The sequence below is a fragment of the Carex rostrata genome, chromosome 12 (assembly GCF_964058835.1).
Source record: "Carex rostrata chromosome 12, lpCarRost1.2, whole genome shotgun sequence".
NCBI classification, from domain to species: Eukaryota; Viridiplantae; Streptophyta; class Magnoliopsida; order Poales; family Cyperaceae; genus Carex; species Carex rostrata.
The window spans coordinates 11,797,085-11,817,140 of record NC_135929.1 but is presented as its reverse complement, the minus strand read 5'-3'; the positions used below and the strand labels follow the sequence as shown (position 1 = coordinate 11,817,140).

Genomic DNA, 20,056 nt, shown 5'->3' with positions numbered 1-20,056 from the left:
CCCTAGCCAGACTCGACCCTAGCCAACTCGTAGACCCGTAGGACCTGAGGACCATGGCCCAGGCGGGTTCGTGCCGATGGGACCCAATCTGACCCGTTTGGTAAACACTAACAGAGACCAACATTTCGAGATTTTGTCACCCCTAAAATGTAATGTATATCTTGAATAAATTATTCAACATACAATGTACGCTACTTAAATACAAAATAAAGACCTGCTTATTTTAGTTCAAAATAAATATATGATAATTATTACATACTAAATCAAAATACATTTTGATAACTATCAATTTATTATTTGAATTATTAATAATTATATTCATGTCTTATAGAGAGATTCGGAATGAACACTTCTTGCAAGTACAGTCACAAGATTCACTAATAATTCGCGAATAATTTTTTTTTTTTTTTTTGGTAATGTGATAGGGGTACATCAATGGGTGCTACTTAGCGGCGTCGTGGAGACAGAAGCATGACATGATAATTTTAGAAAAGAAATTAATATCCAAATGGAAAGGGACAAGAAATTGACAAACCAAAATCGTTGATGATGACAGATGTGGCGTTGACACGAAAGAGAGAGACGACTCAAAGCAAAAAAAACATGCTTATCTTTTCAATGCTTATCTCCATCTAATTATGATCAGGAAAAATAATATAAAATAAAATGTTGACATCAAATCATCAATTCATTGTATTAATAATCTTTCTTGGTTAAAAATTGACATCAAATCATCAATTCAAAATACTCATCTTCCATTCTTGCAATTTGTTTCTTGTATTAAATCTAACAAGGAAATTAATAAATAAATGGTCAAATTTTGATTTCAATCACAACTCACTCAAGATAATTTATTCATTTTTGCAGTTTGTTCCTTGTATTAAAACTTAAAAGAAAATAATTATGGACATATTTATAAAACTTTTTTTTTTTTTTGATAAAAATGAGGAACAATAAATGCCAAAAGTTGTAGATCTATAATGTTCCAAAACAAATCCCCACCATTGGAGAGGATACAAGGAACCGAATTGGAAATTCCTGCCTCCAGAGTCACTGCAGAGTGGGTCCCCATATAACCCTAATCTCAAAATCACTTTAACCCTAAACCCTTTAACAGTAACCGGACCCAGCCCGCAGTGACTCTGGGGGCAGGAGATCTGGTTCCAGGATACAAATCCTCCAAGTCATCAACCAGTCAACCAATCAAACCTTCTAGATATAATAATAAATTGACACTAGTAGGTTACGGACAAGGCACAATTAGAAAATTAAAATTAAGAGTTCAAATTTAAAATGCACAATATATAGTAGATAAAATTTGAATGTAAAATTATAAAATATAATATAACTTCTAAATTATAAGCACACATTTAGTATTTTACAAGGAGGCTTAATTATATCTATATTTAAAAAAAAAATTAAACATTTAAAATTATATGAGGGGCTAAGCATTTCTATGATTTGGTTGTAGATCCGTCCTCGTAACTAATTAATAGTAAGAAACAAAAGAAAAAGTTTTTGACATTTTTCTTTCAAAAATTGTTGTTCAAATTGCATACATTGTCAATGACACACCGTAAAATTGTTATGTTGGTTGTGCAAATTAAACTTCCTTTAATTTGATTTTTTTTTCCCACATTGGCCACATGCACCCAGTTCATCCAAAATCTACCCTAATTCAGTCTATTGAGCTAACGCTTGAGTTTTGCTTTTGCAAAAATTTTAATATGGATCAACACCAAATTGGGCCGAAGCATCATGTCAGATCGGGCCCATATCTGGCCCGTATGAGACATGTTAAGCAAATCAAGCATCTTGAGTTCTCCAATTTCTTGTGGTATTTTGCCTCCAAAATCATTTCCTGAAAATTCGAGGGAGGTTAATATCGCAAGTGTTCTAACAAAAGTTATCTCCAAGCCCTTCAAACGGTTCGCCATGCGCAGCACAGTTTGGAGCGCCTCCAAATAAAATGAACATCATGTTCATGTATCGGGCAAGGAGAGGAGAGGAAGACTCAGGGTATTTTAGTCATTAATTATTTGAAGTGGTAAAGTTAAAAATTAATGAAGTTTAGAGTGGCAATTTCAAATTTCGAAATGACATTTTTCAAATTTAAAGATTTTGGAGTGACAAATAACCAATTTTCCCTTAAAATTATTAAGGTATAAATTCACTTATTTATCATATTTTCTTTCTGCAGATATATATTCAAATTCCAAATTATTCAGCATTTCTTGGCAATGGATAAACGCTGAATAATTCCTCAATAAAATAATTTGCCTTTTTTTAATTCTATTCATCATTTTTTTTCTTCATGTATAGAAATTTAAATCTATTTAAACATGTACTCGTACTCGCCACACATGTTTACCAATTTGTTTTAAAACATTCATAAACTCTCTTATTTGGTTGTCACATGTTAGATGATTGGTCCTAATTTTTTTTCGCTTTTAAAATATCATTTAAGAATACAAATTCATTACAATTCTTAATTTGTAGAGATAAAAAGGTGACAAAATATTTTTAATTAAAAATAATTAATATAAAACAAGTTGTCGATACAATACAAACTGATTACAGAGACCAACATTCCGAGATTTTGTCACCCCTGTAATGTAATGTATATATATTTTTTCTACTTGAATAAATTATTCAACATACAATGTACACTACTTAAATATAAAATATAAAATAATTTTAGTTCAAAATAAAAATATGGTAATTATTACATACATACTAAATCAAAATACATTTTGATAACTTTCAATTTATTATTTGAATTATTAATAATTGTATTCATGTCCTCAGAGAGAGATTTAGAATGAACACTTCTTACAAGTATAGTCACAAGATTCACGAATTTTCGCGAATAATTCATTTTTTTGTAATATTGAACCGAGCACTGAATTATTCGGTTGACCGAACTTTGACCGAATTATTCACGAATTTTATGAACTTTTCCCAGAATTTTTTTGTTTTTTTGTTTTTTTGGCTCTGTTATAGGATTGAGATCTCTGATCTGAATAATTCCAAATCATTTTCGAATTATATCCAAATTATTTTTAAATCACGAATTTTTGACCTCATCGAACCGGATCCGATTAATTCATTTGTCATTGTGCTTGCAAGTAGAATGTATACTTAATATAACTGAAATAAACACAAAATTCATGTCAAGCACGATTCCCGGTCTGTCCGGATCCCCTAAAGTAATTCAATTTTTTATTTTAGATTGGAACTGTATGATTCGAATCTATCGCTCAGAATTGTCTCGAAATTCGAATAGGTCATTCGAAATAGGTGCGCTCCACTTTGGATGGATTGTCACGGATTCGAATCGGACGGTAGAATTGGATTTGATCCCGGTCCGGTCCCATGGAGGAGGGTCCGAACTCCGAAATGAAATAGGTTTATTTGACACTCCGTAGCCGTAGGGTTTGTTTTCATTTCCTTCACTGACAAAAGCAAACTGTTTTCCCGGGTGGAGCGCCTCTCTTCTCTTTTCCGCCTCCCTCTCTCAATTCCCCCCCTTTTTCAATTTCCACTATCAAACCCTTTCCTTTCCTTTCCTCGAATTCATCGAGAGAGAGAGAGAGAGAGAGAGAGAGAGAGAGAGATGCGATGAGTGCCGTGAGTATAACCAACGTGGCGGTGCTCGATAATCCCACTGCTTTTCTCAATCCTTTCCAGTTCGAAATCTCCTACGAGTGCTTCGTTCCCCTCGAAGACGGTTCGTTTTCTCACCTTCTATCTCTTTTTACTTTTTTATTGGCTATGCCTGGTTTCAATGTGCTCAGATGAGGTTTAGATCGAAATTTCTTTGCTTTAGGAGTATTTTATTTCTATTTTTGTTGGTTTTATTGTATGATTTGATTTGTTTGTTTTGCTAAACCTGGAATTGTATGTATGTTGGTTTAGCTTATTAGGGAAATAGTCTACTTAGGGTTACAAGCTTGGTTCATGCTCTTACTTATTGTAAATAGCTTAGACTTAGTCACTACCAGTAAGTGCTCTGATTAGGGTTAGGATTCTTAATTGCCATGTACTATTAGGATTGTTGATTGCATGCATATTGATCTTGAGTTTTGATTATACAAACAACTTTGGTTTCTTAGACCTGAGCAAAAGGGAGGTGCAGGTGCTATAAGATATATTTTCAACTATGACCAGTATTTGATGACAGTACTTTTAACTGGACCATCTTAACAATTTATACAAATTACATTTGAATTTGAAATCTGATGCATGGAGTGTGATAATTATCAGACAAATGATGTCAAAATTCATCAAATTGATACATGAGTTTTATTATTTGTTGCATGATTTGAAAAATTATCAGTCCATATTTAGATCTATCAAATCTATTCAGGAGTTAAGTTCTTCTGCATTGTTTGACCAATTGAAAAGTTCAAAAGAACTGATAAAATATTTGGTGCTTGTCATGACATTCTCCTTAGGACAGAATAACAGCTGGTCACTAAATTCCTGTTTATGACTGTTCATTCAATCTTTACAGAAAATGTCCCAACACATGGCAAACTTATATCGGTTATTTAATTTCTATACTAGTTAGCAAAGTTGAAGATTTTAGTATTCTCTAAATACGAAAGATTGGATAATAGAAATGATAGTAGTTTTACATTTGAGGTAATTAATTAGATTGTGACATATTGTGTCGCATTTATTGTTAGCGACACAGTGAGTCGAACTTACTTTTAAATTAATAGAAATAATACAAAGATGATATTAGTTTATGAAGTTGAAGATTTTAGTATTCTCTAATTACACAATATTGGATAATAGAAATGATAGTAGTTTTACATTGAGGTGATTAATTAGATTGTGCCATGTTGTGTCGCATTTAATGTTAGCGACATAGTGAGCAATTTTCAGACTTACATAAATTAATAGAAATAATACAAAGAAGATATTAGTTAGTTTTAGAATTAATTATCTGTTTTTTTATCAGTTGCAAAATGAGCTAGTATTTTTCTGTAGATAAAAAATAGTATAAATGTTGATCAATTAACCTGATGGCAAACTTAAATTGATTCTTTAACTTTTATTTAGCCAATAAAGTTCAAGTAGTAGTTTTAAGCAGTCGATTAGATTTTGCCATATTCTATCGCATTTAATGTTAGCGACATAGTGTGCAAATTGTTAAACTTAACTCTAAACTAATAGAAATACTTCAAAGGTTATATTAGGTAGTTTTGGCATTAATTACTGTTTTGTTGTTTACGAAATGAGCTATTTCTATTAGTAAAGCAAAAGAGAAAAATAAAATCTCAATATGGTAAACTAATCCGACTAAGTTTGTGTATATGCAACCGAAAGCTCAACTTTTAACCTTCTATTCTCTCTTTTTAAGTTCATGAGAAATACATGTCTGCAAATTAGTTGATAGAAAAAATTAGCATCTGTATCTTCAAGAGAAAACTATCTTATGATGACTATCTACTCTGTATAACCAAAGAAATGGTAATCAATTTACCCTTTTTTGATGAATTTTTTTTCCAGACTTGGAATGGAAGCTGATATATGTTGGATCGGCCGAAGACGAGACCTACGATCAGCTTCTTGAAAGTGTGCTTGTTGGCCCTGTCAATGCTGGAAACTACCGCTTTGTGCTGCAGGTAAATGTTTATGGAGTTACCTCAAAAATTGTTTATTAAATATTACTGTTGTCTCAGATTATTAAAAAAAAAAAAAGAACAGGGAGAACTTGGCAAACTCTTCTAAATCTACTTTCAAAATTGTTTGAACTACATGAATGTATGAAAGGAAAAAAAATGTTTTGTTCTTCCTTTTGAATTATACACGATCCATCTGTCATTTGGACAGCAGCCAAGATTTCACACCAGAACGTACCAGTACTACTCTAGGGAAACCTGGTGTTTCATTCTCAGTACTTACTATGTGTACACGATCCATTAAGGATGCAAAAAGTTAACATGTCATAAGATAGAAGTGTTTATTATCTCATTTTATTATTTTTGCCTTGAAGGCTGATCCACCGGATCCTTCAAAAATTCGGGAAGAAGACATAATAGGGGTGACAGTGCTGCTTCTGACGTGTTCGTACATGGGGCAAGAGTTCATTCGAGTGGGTTACTACGTGAACAATGACTATGACAATGAACAGCTCAGAGAGGAGCCGCCACAACGGGTCATCCTGGACCGGGTCCAGCGAAACATCCTGGCTGACAAGCCCCGTGTGACCAAGTTCCCTATCAATTTCCATCCTGAGGCCGGTGATGACGCAACCCAGACTGAAACCCAGGACCAGCCTGATGCCCAGCCGGTGGACCCGCCACCAACTGTCTCTCCTGGAATCCCGGCAAGTGGTGGGGGTGTTTCGCTTGATTGACATGGCATTGTGTCCATGCAAAATGCAATATGGTTGTTTCGATCGGTTTAAAGGCTAGTCTAGGCATTTCGATTTAGTTAATTTGTAGACAGGAAAAATGCTGGTTGATGGTGGATGATGCGAAAGGGTGGGTTGATTTTGTTGGAGAAAAAGGAAATGTGATTTCCCTTTTGAGCTTGGTGAGAAGTCAAAAGTCAGATCAGTGATTTTGCTAACTAGTCTCAGATTTGTGTAGTTGCAGAATTGTTTAAAATTTCCAACTTGAGTTAGATGGTAATATGCTGTCTGCTAGTTCGTCTTGTGATTTTTTTTTTGTTTCTTTTTTAAATTTTTTTTTTTTTCTTATTGATCTTTCCTGAAAGCTTCTCCTTTCATAATTGTATCTCTTCTCAGTTCAAATGCTGTCATTTGACTCAGATACTGAGAATCTACATAATTCATGCAATTGAATGGTAGGCCAACAAGGAACAACTCAAAAGTAATTTTACTTAATTTGGAAAAAGAAAGTTTTCTCAATTACAACCTGTCAAAGAAACTATTAAATTAAAAAAAAAAAAAATGAAAATTCTATTATATTTAGTGGTCTAAACGTTTTGGATATTTTTGAATGCTGCAATTATATAGCCTGGAATTGTGATACAATTTGAACATGCAATTTAATAATTTCTTATAATATAGGTATGAAATAATTTTGACTCCGTTTTAAGTTTTAACTAATCTGATTGGTCATTTTTCTGAAGTCGGAAAAAAGTTTCTCAATTACAAATCTGCCAAAGAAATATAAAGTTACAAATTGAAAATTCTATTATATATTGAATGTTCTAGACGTTTTAAATTTTTTAAGCAAAAATAGGGTGTGATGTGTTCAGCAAGAGGTACTGGTAAGTACATCTCTAGAAGGCTATCAAAATTGACTTCGAACTACGAATCAAAATTGTTGAAATCCATGTACTTCGTGAGTGATGCATGTATATGTACATCTTTAAAGTTTTGAATTTATTTAACACATGGTCAAGCGGTCAAAACAATAAACATTTTATAAGTTATTATTTAAATTGTTTTAAGTATTCATTTTTCATCATTTTTTTTGACCACTTGACCATATACTAAATTAATTCGAAACTTTAAATTTTTTGCATATACATACATCACTCACGAAGTATATAGATTTCAACGGTTTGAATTCGTAGTTTGAAGTCAATCCGATACTCTTTTAAACGTGTGCTCACACATCACACCAGTTTTGCTCAATTTTTTATGACCCTGCAAATTCATTAGCTGGAAATGAGGTACAAATTGAACCAGCAATTTAATAATTTTTATATACTGCCCCAAAAATACACTGCAAATTAATAGTTTTTATATATTGGGCCCTTTAATTTCACTTAATGACCATTGAGCGTTACTTTTAATTGCCTATAGCTCTTTGTATTAAGCTATAAATTCCAAGGAAACACACTTAATTCATATAACTCTTTGTATTAAGCTAATAGTAATTAGCTACATATCTTTGTGTGCAGGGGCGGACTCACATGATCCCAACTGTTTCCCATGGATTTTGAGTTTTAATAGATATCAGGATGTTCTGATCGACTTTGTTCCTCTGAATTTTTTTTTTTTGCTCCCTTATGGATATTTGATTGGTAATTGAGGTTAAATTTAGGAATAAAATTAAAATAAATTTTGTAAATTAATGATTGATAATTAGAATTATAGATTAGAGAAACATAAATTACAAGTCAAAATTTTAAAAATATAAGTTTAAGTATTATTTTTTTTATCAAGTACTTAATTTTTTTAATGAGTTTAAATTTAATTAATTATTTAAATATTATTTGATATTTAATTATCTCAGAATTATAGATTACAGAAACATAAATTAAAAGTCAAAATTTTAAAAAGTATAAATTTAAGCATTATTTTTATCAATTGCTTAATTTTTTAACGAATTTAAATTTAATTAGTTATTTAAATATGATTCGATATTTAATTATCTCTCTGTGAGGATGTGTGCATAAAAAATAATTAGTTTAAATGAATTATGGAACGAAATACTCACTCGTTGGGTTTGCATAACTAGTTCAGCTTCAGCATTGAAAATCCAATCATTAATCATTATTAATGATTAATGTCAACATATTTTGGGGGATCCGAGTTCACGGGCGGTAGGAAGCATCCCCTCCGGTTACCTGATTGAGTACAATTGAATCGGACGGTCTAAAATTATAATTTTAAGATGGTACGAATCTCAAAGCACAAGTAATATGCCTTCCCGCGCCAGTCAGGTACCTGAGATTAAATCTGGACTGTCCGTTTCAATTGTGTTGAGTCAGGTACCTGAGAGGATACGGATCCACGGACAAAGTAAGAATCATTTATTAGATCACGTGAGAAGAAACAAAACGGGAGAAGGGAACCAATTCTGACAGTCACAAATTTTACTACTCTGCACTGCACCTCATCGTTCTTTCTCTTGCGGTCTAAAACTCAACCGCTGATCCGAGAGAGAGAGAGAGAGAGAGAGAATTTGTGAGCTTTCGTTCCCTTCAACACGATCGCCTGAGTTGACTTGAGAGATAGATGGAGCAACCGCTGTTGCCAGAGAGAGAAGAGAGGAGGGAGAGAGAGAGAGGAGAAGGAGAGCGATGGCGCGAGAGAATGAAATCATGGAAAAAGGAGATGAAAGAGGAAGGAACAAAACTCGCTCATCTTGCGGGGCCCATGGTCGCCGTCACTCTCTCCCAATACATGGTCCAGGTACATCTCCTCTCCTCTCCTCTCCTCTCTCTATCTTTTTTGTTCTTGTTTGTGCAGTTAGTATGAAACAGTAATAATTCAAGGGGCAGAATGTAAGATTTCAACATAAGACATGCATTACACATTTACCTTGATTTGAACAGAATGTAATAATTATGAAATTCGCCCCTATAATTTATATAATCTAAGGAATTTATGAAAGAACTTCAAGGAATTAGTTGTGCAAAAGAGAATGTATCTGTCTCCAAAATTTGAATAAAACCTTCTAATTCCTTTGTACAATAAAATTGTAATTGAGGTAAATATGTAATATTTACTGTCTATGTGCATGTATATGGCAGGTTGTTTCTAACATGATGGTCGGACACCTCGGTTCGCTCGCTCTGTCTAGCGCTGCTGTCGCAACATCTCTTACTTCTGTCACAGGCTTCAGCCTCCTTGTATGTCATAAATTATACTATTTCAAAACTTCTACTGTTTTTTTTGTTTATCAGAAGCTTCAGAAATTAGTTTAAACCCAAAGGCATGCAAACTTTGACTTTGACATTGTTTACATTCAAATTCATTAAGTTGTTTATTTTATTATTAGTTATACTTGTCCTGCTCCATCAGTTTCTAATTCATAATTTTTAAAAACATCTACTGGTTTTCTATTTATCAGTCTTGAGAAATTAGTGTACACCCAGAGGCATGCAAACTTTGACTTTGACATTGTTTACATTCAGATTTATCAAGTTGTTTTATTTTATTATTAGTAATATGTCCTGTTCTATCAGTTTCTAATTTCTAATTTTTGAAAATTTGTACTGTATTTTAGTTTATCATTAGCTTGAGAAATTAGTGTATATCCAGAGGCATGCAAACTTTGACATGGTTTACATTCAGATTCATCAAAATTAATTATAGCAAGACTTGTTATGAAGTGGGTTGGTACCAAATCCAATAGGAATTAATTATAGAAGCAAAACTAGGATGTGATGTGCTCACCAAGAAGGGTTGGTGAGCACATCTCCAAAAGGCTATCGGATTGACTTCAAACTATGATTCAAACCGTTGAAATCGAAGTACTTTGTGAGTGATGCATGTACATACAAAATTTTTAAAGTTTTGAACTCATTTAATACATGGTCCAGTAATCAAAACAATAATGAAAAAGTAATACATAAAACAATTAAAAAAATAACTTACAAAATTTTCACTGTCTTGACCGCTTGACCATGTGCTAAATAAATTCAAAACTTACAAATTTTTGCATATACATGCATCACTCATGAAGTATATGGATTTCAACAGTTTGTATTCGTAGTTTGAAGTCAATCTGATAGTCTTTTGGAGGTGTGCTCACCAACTCCTCTTGATAAGCACATCACACCCTAGTTTTGCTCTAATTATAACAAGACTTGTTATGAAGTGGGTTGGTACCAAATCCAATAAGTTTTATTTACATATTTGGGGGCAGTTTTCGTGTTTGAAAAGTGAAACGATAATAATAATTTTATCATAAAAAATGACATATAGCTTGCTTAATTGGGGGTTTCACCATTCCTCCATTTTCTTATCAAGTACTAAAATGGAGTATGACAAATGTGCAGTCGTATACCTTACAACTGAAATTCACAAAATATGGTGCAGCTAGGAATGGCAAGTGGGCTCGAAACGCTCTGTGGCCAAGCTTTTGGTGCACAACAGTACCACAAGCTTGGATCACAAACTTATGGAGCTATATTCACTCTTCTGATAGTGTGCATTCCGATCTCCTTGATCTGGGCCTCGATGGCAAAGATTCTCGCCTTCATCGGCCAGGATCCTCTCATCTCGTACGAGGCCGGCAGATATGCGGTCTGGATTATCCCAGGCCTTTTCGCCTATGCTGTGATGCAACCTCTCGTAAAGTTTCTACAGACACAGAGCCTAATCTTACCAATGCTGTTTACCTCTATTGCCACATTATGCATCCATGTCCCTCTTTGCTATGTACTAGTGTATTTTAGCGCCCTTGGAAATGTAGGAGCAGCTCTGGCCATCAGCATTTCGTATTGGTTGAATGTTATAATGCTTGGGTTGTACATAAGATACTCGCCATCTTGTGAGATGACCCGCTCGCCTCTTTCTACAGGGGCCTTTAGAGAAATTACTGGGTTTTTGAGATTGGCTTTGCCATCTGCTGTGATGGTATGGTAAGTTGTAATGAGCTCTCAGCAAAGAGATTCGGTGTTGCTTTCCATAAACAACACCTAAAGTTTTGATTTCTATTTTTCAATTCGTAACTCACTAGTTTGAATGCTTCATGATGTTTTATTATAGCCTGGAATGGTGGTCCTTTGAGATGCTAATCCTTCTTTCGGGACTTCTACCTAATCCACAACTTGAAACATCGGTTCTTTCAATTTGGTATGAAGTAAACTACAACTTGAATTTTTATTACTTTTATTGAAGGTCACAGATTTTTTTTTGAAGGTCGTATTTTTATTACATTTAACTAGTTGGTTGTGATCAATGGATTTTATTGAATTTTGATGGGAATGACACTGAAAATTCACTAGTAAGTGCACAATAGATAAAATATCAAACACTTTTAGGCTTTACTGGTGCTCTTTATAGTTAAGTGATCATTGAGACTGGAGAATTAACTAACCTCAACTAATACATAGAAGTTGGTAAAAATAGTAGCCCACTTTAGTAAATCAAATTTATAAAATGTTTAATCCACTTGATTGATACAGGCTGCTATGTACCCATTCATGTTTGTTTATATTATTTTTCTTTTTCTTTATTTTTGCAGCTTGACCAGCATCACAGTGTTGTATACTATCCCATATGGATTCGGCGCTGCTGTAAGGTGCATAGCAATAAATTCAACAGAAGCTCAAACTTTCCTATACATCCTTTATCCTTCCAAAATTGCAATTTCCTCTGTATCCCATGAACAAACATGAGAAATCTTTCCGTAACCCCCACCTCATTTTTCTCACTTTCTGGCATTTCTTATGTCTCGCAGAGGAGTAAGAAAGATGCTAGCTGTGTTAGTTCTTTTCTTCGATTTAATTAAAACAGATATTCTTGATTTTCAATGGGGACACACTGGATAATTGAAGTTTTTCAAGGTTGAACAAGAAAAATATCTTAAAAAATGTTGCAATTAATTGACCTTGGTTATTTTATAATGCATGATCAGCACAAGAGTATCAAATGAACTAGGTGCTGGTAATCCAGAAAAAGCGAGGTCAGCTGTTCGTGTTGTGATGTTTATCGAAGTAGCTGAGGCGGTTGTTGTGAGCGGGGCCCTCTTGACATCACACAGCATTTTGGGATATGCTTATAGCAATGAAGAGGCGGTCATCTCATATGTTAGCAAAATGGTGCCTTTGGTTTGCATCACCGTAATTACAGATAGCTTGCAAGGGGTTTTGTCAGGTTAATCTTTTCTCTATGTAGTAACAACCTTTTTGTTTTTTTTGCCAAACATGGGAGAATGTTATAACAAATATTAACAAGTTTTGACATAACAGGAGTTGCAAGAGGATGTGGGTGGCAGCATTTAGGTGCGTATGTTAACCTGGGTTCGTTTTACCTGATCGGGATTCCAATGGCAGTTACCTTAGGCTTCTTTCTAAAGATGGGAGGAAGAGGTCTCTGGATTGGAATTGTTTGCGGCTCTGTTTCTCAGTCGACGCTTCTCATTCTTATCACGAGCTTCACAAATTGGCAACAAATGGTTTGTTCTCTTCTTCTGTTTTGTTCGGTTTATCGTAATAAGTTGTGATTATGTGTATTAATACGCTAGTTTGAAGTTGGTACCGGAGCTTAGTCGAGAATATATAGTTGCCAGAGGTAAAAGGTCAAAATTGTTTTGGCATACTTTATCAATACCGTACCTAATTTTTTGGGCACCGGTTTGATGTTGGTATCATCTGCTGTTTCTTTTTTAGTTTTTTTTCATATATTTTACTTCTATTTGGTTGGGCTTTGTTTTTTACCGGTCGAGATCATGACATAAATTTGCAGAAACTGCCATCCTTGCTATAAGTGTAAACCATTTATTTTATTATACTGAAATCGGTAATATTTTTGTGTTCTAAGTTAATTGAATGCAACCACCAAAGAAGCAAGAAAAGAAACCATAATATAAATCTAATAAATCAATTGTACTTTTTGCACTATTAAGAGGATTAAATTAACACAATTGTTGTGCAGGCAAATCAGGCAAGAGAGCGAGTGTTCAACGAAAAGCCATTGATAAGTTGAGAATGGTTCGATATGAGGTTTCCATGAATTTCTGATTTATCTATCTTGCATGAACTGTTCATTCGTCTCGAGTTATTACCTGGTAATCACATGATAAATAGCTCGTGATTGCAGTGTTGCTCGCGACATTAGTTGCAACTAGAGAGCTTGTAGAACATAGAGGAAACCACTGAATTTTTTTTTTGGTATCTCTCACCTAGTAGCTTTAGTCCTGAATTTTGTTTTTTTTTTACTATTTTTGAGTAATTTATTTTAGGTATGGCACTTTGAGAACTTTTTTTTTTTTTGGGATACATGATCAGGCGAAGCCTCCCAAACAATTTGGGTTGGGTAACTTGGGTTCAAATATTTTCCTATTGGATTAATTGAACATGTGAGTGGAACCCAATTTATACATCTATTGGGCCTTGAGTGGAATTTGGATCTCCTAAAGTAACCCAAATTTTAAGTTTGGATCCAGACCGTCTAATCTGCCATGGGACAAAAACATTCGTGCATTTTATTTCGGACTAAATTAATTCGATCAGATTCGAATTCGAATTCTGATCGAACGATCTACATCCCAGCAAGGCAGCAACTCAAAATGAGCTTCTAAACAATTGTTAACTACTTTTTTTAAAAATTAAGGTCTCTAAAGTTTCTAATTTTTACATTCTTGAAATTAATTTTAAAGTTTCTATTAAGCTATGTCAACAACAAATTAAAAAAAAAAAACAATTTGAGCAAATTATTTGGCAAGCATAAAGTTTATAAACAGTTTCTTAATAAGAAATTTTACTGTATAGTTTCTAAACAAGAAATTTTCTCACATCGCTGAAATTGAATTAAAAACTGTCACATTAGATTATAAACTCTAATAATGCCATGCTCAGAGTTAATCCAAACTCCAAAGAGTTTCGATCCGAACTGTTGGATCCGTTTGACGTGAATGTTGAAAAGGTTTTATGAATTTTTAAATTGAAACGGATTGGAATTTAATATTTGAGTTTATTTTAGAAGATTTTAAGGCCTAATTTATGAAGCCGACGACCGCATACATTATTTACTAGGATTAAAAATGTAATCACAGAAAAATATTATTTACTAGAAATAAAAAATGTAATCCTGAATAAACTTTTATATTTAATAATAAACACATCGAAAATAGCAACATATAAAATTAATTTAGAAAAAAAATAAAATTATAAAATATTATATCAATATCATTTTTAAAGCTGAGAGGAAATTTAGAAATTCCCAAAATAATCTACAGATATTTAGAAGAAGATAACTCCAAATCTAATCCGCAACTATTTCTAATAAATGCACGCGTCTTCCAATTCATGTAAAAATTTGTCTTATCAACAGACAACAGTCAATGTTATTTAAATTTATCTTTGAAAACTCACTTCAGATGCATCAAATTAGAAAATTCACATTTATGACAAAATGACAATTAATTAAATTATATAAGAATAAGAATCATAGTCACAAGATTCGCGAATTATATCCGAATAATTCGTTTTTTGGGTAATGCCGAACCAAACGCTAAATTATTCGCGAATTAAACCCGAATAATTTGCAAATTTTACGAACTTTCGCAAATTTTACGAATTATTCGCGAATTTTTTCCATAACATTTTTTTTTGCTCTCTTGTAGGACTGAGATTTCTGATCCGGATAATTCCGAATCGTTCCCGAATTATACACAAATTATTTCTGAATCACGAATTTTTAACATCGCCGAACCGAACCCGAATAATTCATTTGTCACTATGATAAGAGTGACATGAAAATTTGGTGATTTGACACACGTTTGGCTGTTACTACATGCCACAGAGAATCCTAATAAATCTACCCGTAACCAACGAATAACCGCAAAAAGCACCAAAAGGTGGCACAATGCCACAATCTCGTCTGGCTATCCATTTTTTCCCTCCACACTGCCGCAAATTGATCCAATTAAACACAGAAAGGATTCGCTCTTATTCCTTTCCTTTCTCTTCCTTCATTCTATTTTCAACAAATTCCAATCTCTCCTGGGAAGTCTCTTTGGCGCCTGATTCCCTTTCTTTCTTCTCCTTCATTTCTCCTTTTTCCTCTGGGAAAAGCAAGGAAGCTTTTTCTCTCGGATACCTCCTTTCTCCTTTTACAAGTTGTATGCCAATTCATGTTATTCTGCTCACCTCTTCTCTCTCAGGTGCTTCAATATTTTATAATTTATGTTTTCCTTTTTTAAATCCTGGTACCTCTTTCTTTCAATGAAATTCCATTGTTGGTACACAAATATAATGAAATTTATGAAATTCCATTGTTAGTATATAATTTACGTGACAGTTCGAATGGATGCGCTTTATATATAGGAGAAGAACATATATATGTAATACATGTCGAGTGCGTATCCTCTGAGATATCTCATATTTTGCGTGACTGACGTGTCCGGTGCCTATTCGGGGGGTGATGTAGGGGTCCAGTATTACTTGAGCTTTGAGATTCGTGCAGAACGTATTGCAACGGTTGAGATTTTCCAAAAAGTCACGCAAAATATGAGATATCTCAGAGGATGTGAATTCATACATGTCTGGCATCATATCAGTAACTTGGGTCAGATACTAGATTTTTATAAAAACCCTAATTCCATAAATAAAATTTTGATGATTCAACAACAAATTTTGAATTTGACCTGATTTTAAACTTGCAATTTTAGGATGGGCGACCACTTTGCATTGATGAGAGACAGGATGATCACGGAAGCAACACTACACGTGGTCATAGAAAGCATGAATTCAAGTGAAAGCGCATGCATTGTCGATGAGGAACCTTCGGTGAAGGAGGGGGGAGAATCAAATTGTGATGAGAGGTTGGTGCAGTGCCGGATTTGCCACGATGAGGATTTAGCGTGCAAGATGGATGCTCCGTGCTCGTGCATTGGTAGCTTAAAGGTCATTATTTTTCAGTAAAAAATTTAGAATTAATCTTTTATTGTATACAGTTGAGATCATAAAAACTTATGTACTGGTACTGGTAATTGTTTTTCTGGATTGTACTCTCCTGTATCATACTGGTAATTTTGATAGCAGCCACTTTTCCATGTAGGTAAAAATTAATAACAACCAGTTGGATTTTAGGCAATTTGAAAAATTACTTTCATTTTAAAATTTTATTGTCCTTTGATTTAAACACAATTCAATATATTGGCTAAATAGAACCGAACACTGTTAATCTAAAGCCGACGACTGGAGTCATTAAACAACAATCGATTTTGTTAATTCCATATTAAGCCAAATGTTCACAAATCCATTGAAAAAAATCAAATTTATCTTGCAAATTATAGGCAGAATGAAAGTACCAATATAGGGTAATTGTTCCCTTTTAGCCCCCAAAAGTTCATATATTGTACAGTGTTTTGCAATGCTTCCTTTGGAATTCTGAATTACAGGAACTTAATTTTGTTTGTTGACAGTATGTTCATCCAAGATGTGTGCTCAGATGGTGTCAAGAAAAAGGCAATACTAACTGTGAGATTTGCCTCCAGGTAAAGTTTCATAAATCCTAGCTATAATTAGACATGAGTAAGGCTTGGGTGCTATGGATAACACAAGGCATTCCGTGCTACGGCTTCAAAAACCTATCGTATAGACTTTAAACTTCAATCTAAGCAAGCCCAATAAATTAGTTATATAATAAACTTGTAGAATATCAATTTTTACTATTTTTGATTTTTTTTAAATTATTTTCTATGATTTATAAAAGATGAAAAAATGGCTTAAAAATAAAAGAAATTGTCAATATTTTAGACAATTTTTTGCCATCTTTCATAAATCAGAAAAAATAGTAAAAAAATATAAAAAATAGTAAAACTTGGTATTCTACAAGTTTATTATATAACCAATTTATTGGACTTAGATCGAAGTTTAAAGTTTATATGATAGGTTTTTGAAGCCGTAACACGGAAGGCCTTATGTTATCCATAGCACCCAAACCTCACTCATTAGACAATATCTATACTCTTAGAATTCTATAGCTTGAATCAAGCATTTTATTAAGGGCTTTTTTGTGCCAATTTATATTTTTAATACATTAATAAAAATAAACTTATGTTAGCACATGTGTCTAAATAAAAATGATTGTCAATGTTTTTCAATGTGTGACATGTAACTTCTATCTTAAATATAAGTGTGCATTTTCATAAATATTATAACACAAGAAAATATGGAGAAACAAGTGTAATCTCATCAATCATACATAAGAACATAAATTGTATGAATATGGAAAGAAAACTAAAGTTTTTTTTTTTATTTACAATTTTTTAATCAGCAATTTAGAGGGTATATCCTTCATAGGAGAATTGTTCTACACATGAGAGACTCCATAATAAGGTAATTTTTTTTCTTTTATTTGTGAATCAATTTCAAACTTTTTTTTTTTATTTAGAGTTGCGAAAATAACATCCATTAAAGAATAGAAAAGTTGGTTCCATGTCATATTACTAGATATAATTGGTTTAAATAACTAGGTGGAAATTAGTAAAACAAAAAAATTATACACTTTTAAGTTTTTATCACCGAAATTAATTAGTACAATTAGAACAAAACTAGGTCAAACTCGAAGTGTGATGATATATTTGTTATTCTTCTTTTAAGAATGATGGATTTTCATCACAAAAAATTAAGGTTTTTTAAGAAATTTTATTAATAAATATAATATTTTTTTTTCTATTTTCGGAAACTAATTAAATACATATTTATTCACGCTTTGTACCAATTACAAGAAATGTAAATTTACATCGGAAAACATTCAACTATTTATTTTGAAAAAAAAAACTTTGAGTGAGTCTATGGTACTATGCATATCACAGGTTGTTACCGTGTTACGGCTCTATATTCGAGTTTTCAAATCCTAACGGTCGATCCGAACCGTTCATCTTGTTCTCCATATTAATATGTGTTTGGAGACCAAATTTTAAATTTTTTGAAATTTTTTTACTATTGTTTTAGATATTTAGAAAATCACTTGATCTGAAAATTCTTGACCATCCAAAAACAGTGATTTTCAATAAATCTAAAAAAAGAGTAAAAAAATTTCAAAAAATGTAAAATTTGGTTTCCAAACACATATTAATATGGAGAACAAGATGAACGGTTCGGATCGACCGTTAGGATTTGAAAACTCGAATATAGAGCCGTAGCACGGTGCCAAATCGTAATATGCATAGTACCATAGACTCACTCAAAAACTTTTTTATTATTTTTAGGTTTTCACTAATATCTTTTTATTGCTCATCAATAAAAGTTGCAATTTTTATGAAATATATCAATTCACTAAACATATTTATAGATTTTGAATTAGACATTCACATGAATTTTTCTTTTCATTAATTTCTTTCATGTGCCAAAATTTGCGGATTGTTATTTTCAGAAGGAGAGTTTCAATATTCAAGATGCTATAATCTCACTTTTTTATTTATATTTAAAATTTAAAATTTAAAATTTAAGTGTCGAAAGAAAATAATTGATCTTGTTCATCTTCATAAGAGCTGAACTCAAGTATTTTTTTTTAGTTTATTTTATACTAGATAAGTAGTAAAAAAAACAAACACATTAAAATATATCAATCATATTTAATTAGATATATTCATTTTTCGACCACTTGATCTAGCATAAAATAATCCAAAAAAAAGAATTATAAGATTTATGCAAATGCATCTCTCCGAAAAATGAACAAAATGAACACGTGAATTTGATATTTGAATTTAAAATTATTAAATATAAATAAAAAAAAAAGTGAGATTCTGACATATTGTAGCATGAAAAAAAGCTCGTGGGCATATAGATATTCTTCTCCTTTTTGAGGAATTCAAATATGGTGCTATCAGAATAACAGGAAGTCAGGAACCTGTTATTCCAAATCAAATTGTTGATCTTTGCTGAGATTCGCACATGTTAAAATCCAACGATTACAATAAAATGTTGATAGATAATTTGGGGCATGGATATTTTTGTTTATTACCGCCCATGATTTTACCCATTTTAAATGCATAGTTTTTACCGTTTTGCTTGAAAATGATTAATATATTTGTAGAGCAAACTATGAGATGCAGCAACGGAGTACCAGTAGACCACAGCAACGAATTTCAACAGATAATTATACACAGAGAAATCCTGGTACCAACCACAGCACGCAATCTAAGTCTGAAAAGCTGATGCTATGCTTTCTACTAACCATTTTTGTAAGTTCATCTCTAACTGTACCTGGAGTTCCAACTGTACCTGAATTCTTGGGTGTCGGTGGAACGCACGCATAAACTAACCGTCTCTACTGGTACACAATTTTGCAGTTGGTACCACTGAAATTTTTTGTTGCAGCACTAGTGGTACTGCTTATAATCTTCTTCATAGCAGCTCCAGCCTTGAAACGCTTGTTGTACCAGCAACAGGTTTACATTCTTTAAGCTATCTTATCTACTGCTATATATTTCTGTACCAGACATTTGGTATTCATAGCACCGTCTCATATTTGCAGGAAACAAACGAGCCGGTAAGAGGTGCAGGGTTAAATGTTTGAATACCAAGTATTGATCTAGATAGCTATAAATTTCTTTTGTAATTAAGCTAGCCAGAGTGCAATTCCTTTTTTTTCACCGGAGAGATCTCATGTTATCAGGCAAACAAGCAAGGAGAATTAATAGAAGTGTAAATATAATGT

At 32.8% G+C, this 20,056-nt stretch overlaps 4 protein-coding genes across 5 annotated transcripts in view; 3 read left to right on the top strand and 1 right to left on the bottom strand.

Moving 5' to 3' along the window:
* Positions 1–15,872, bottom strand: part of LOC144563729 (monothiol glutaredoxin-S9-like) — a 26,948-nt gene extending 11,076 nt beyond the window's left edge. The window contains exon 1 of the mRNA XM_078313224.1: positions 15,867–15,872. The gene's annotated coding sequence lies outside the window, so the exon portion shown is untranslated. The remainder of the gene's footprint in view (positions 1–15,866) is intronic.
* On the top strand, positions 3,471–6,644 carry LOC144563561 (putative histone chaperone ASF1A). Its single transcript, XM_078313055.1, has 3 exons — positions 3,471–3,730; positions 5,521–5,636; positions 6,008–6,644. The coding sequence occupies exons 1-3, from the start codon at positions 3,622–3,624 to the stop codon at positions 6,368–6,370; spliced, it is 588 nt and encodes a 195-aa protein (XP_078169181.1). The 5' UTR covers positions 3,471–3,621; the 3' UTR covers positions 6,371–6,644.
* LOC144563727 (protein DETOXIFICATION 12-like) lies at positions 8,789–13,791 on the top strand. Its single transcript, XM_078313221.1, has 8 exons — positions 8,789–9,127; positions 9,469–9,567; positions 10,760–11,304; positions 11,432–11,518; positions 11,910–11,966; positions 12,303–12,541; positions 12,637–12,842; positions 13,322–13,791. The coding sequence occupies exons 1-8, from the start codon at positions 8,951–8,953 to the stop codon at positions 13,370–13,372; spliced, it is 1,461 nt and encodes a 486-aa protein (XP_078169347.1). The 5' UTR covers positions 8,789–8,950; the 3' UTR covers positions 13,373–13,791.
* Positions 15,398–20,056, top strand: LOC144563728 (uncharacterized). 2 transcript variants are annotated; one of them, XM_078313222.1, is made up of 7 exons: positions 15,398–15,551; positions 16,059–16,293; positions 16,815–16,886; positions 17,669–17,730; positions 19,433–19,580; positions 19,689–19,787; positions 19,874–20,056. In XM_078313222.1, the coding sequence occupies exons 2-7, from the start codon at positions 16,060–16,062 to the stop codon at positions 19,913–19,915; spliced, it is 657 nt and encodes a 218-aa protein (XP_078169348.1). In that variant the 5' UTR covers positions 15,398–15,551; position 16,059; the 3' UTR covers positions 19,916–20,056. The 2 variants fall into 2 exon arrangements, with proteins under 2 accessions (XP_078169348.1, XP_078169349.1); XM_078313223.1 differs by lacking the exon at positions 19,689–19,787.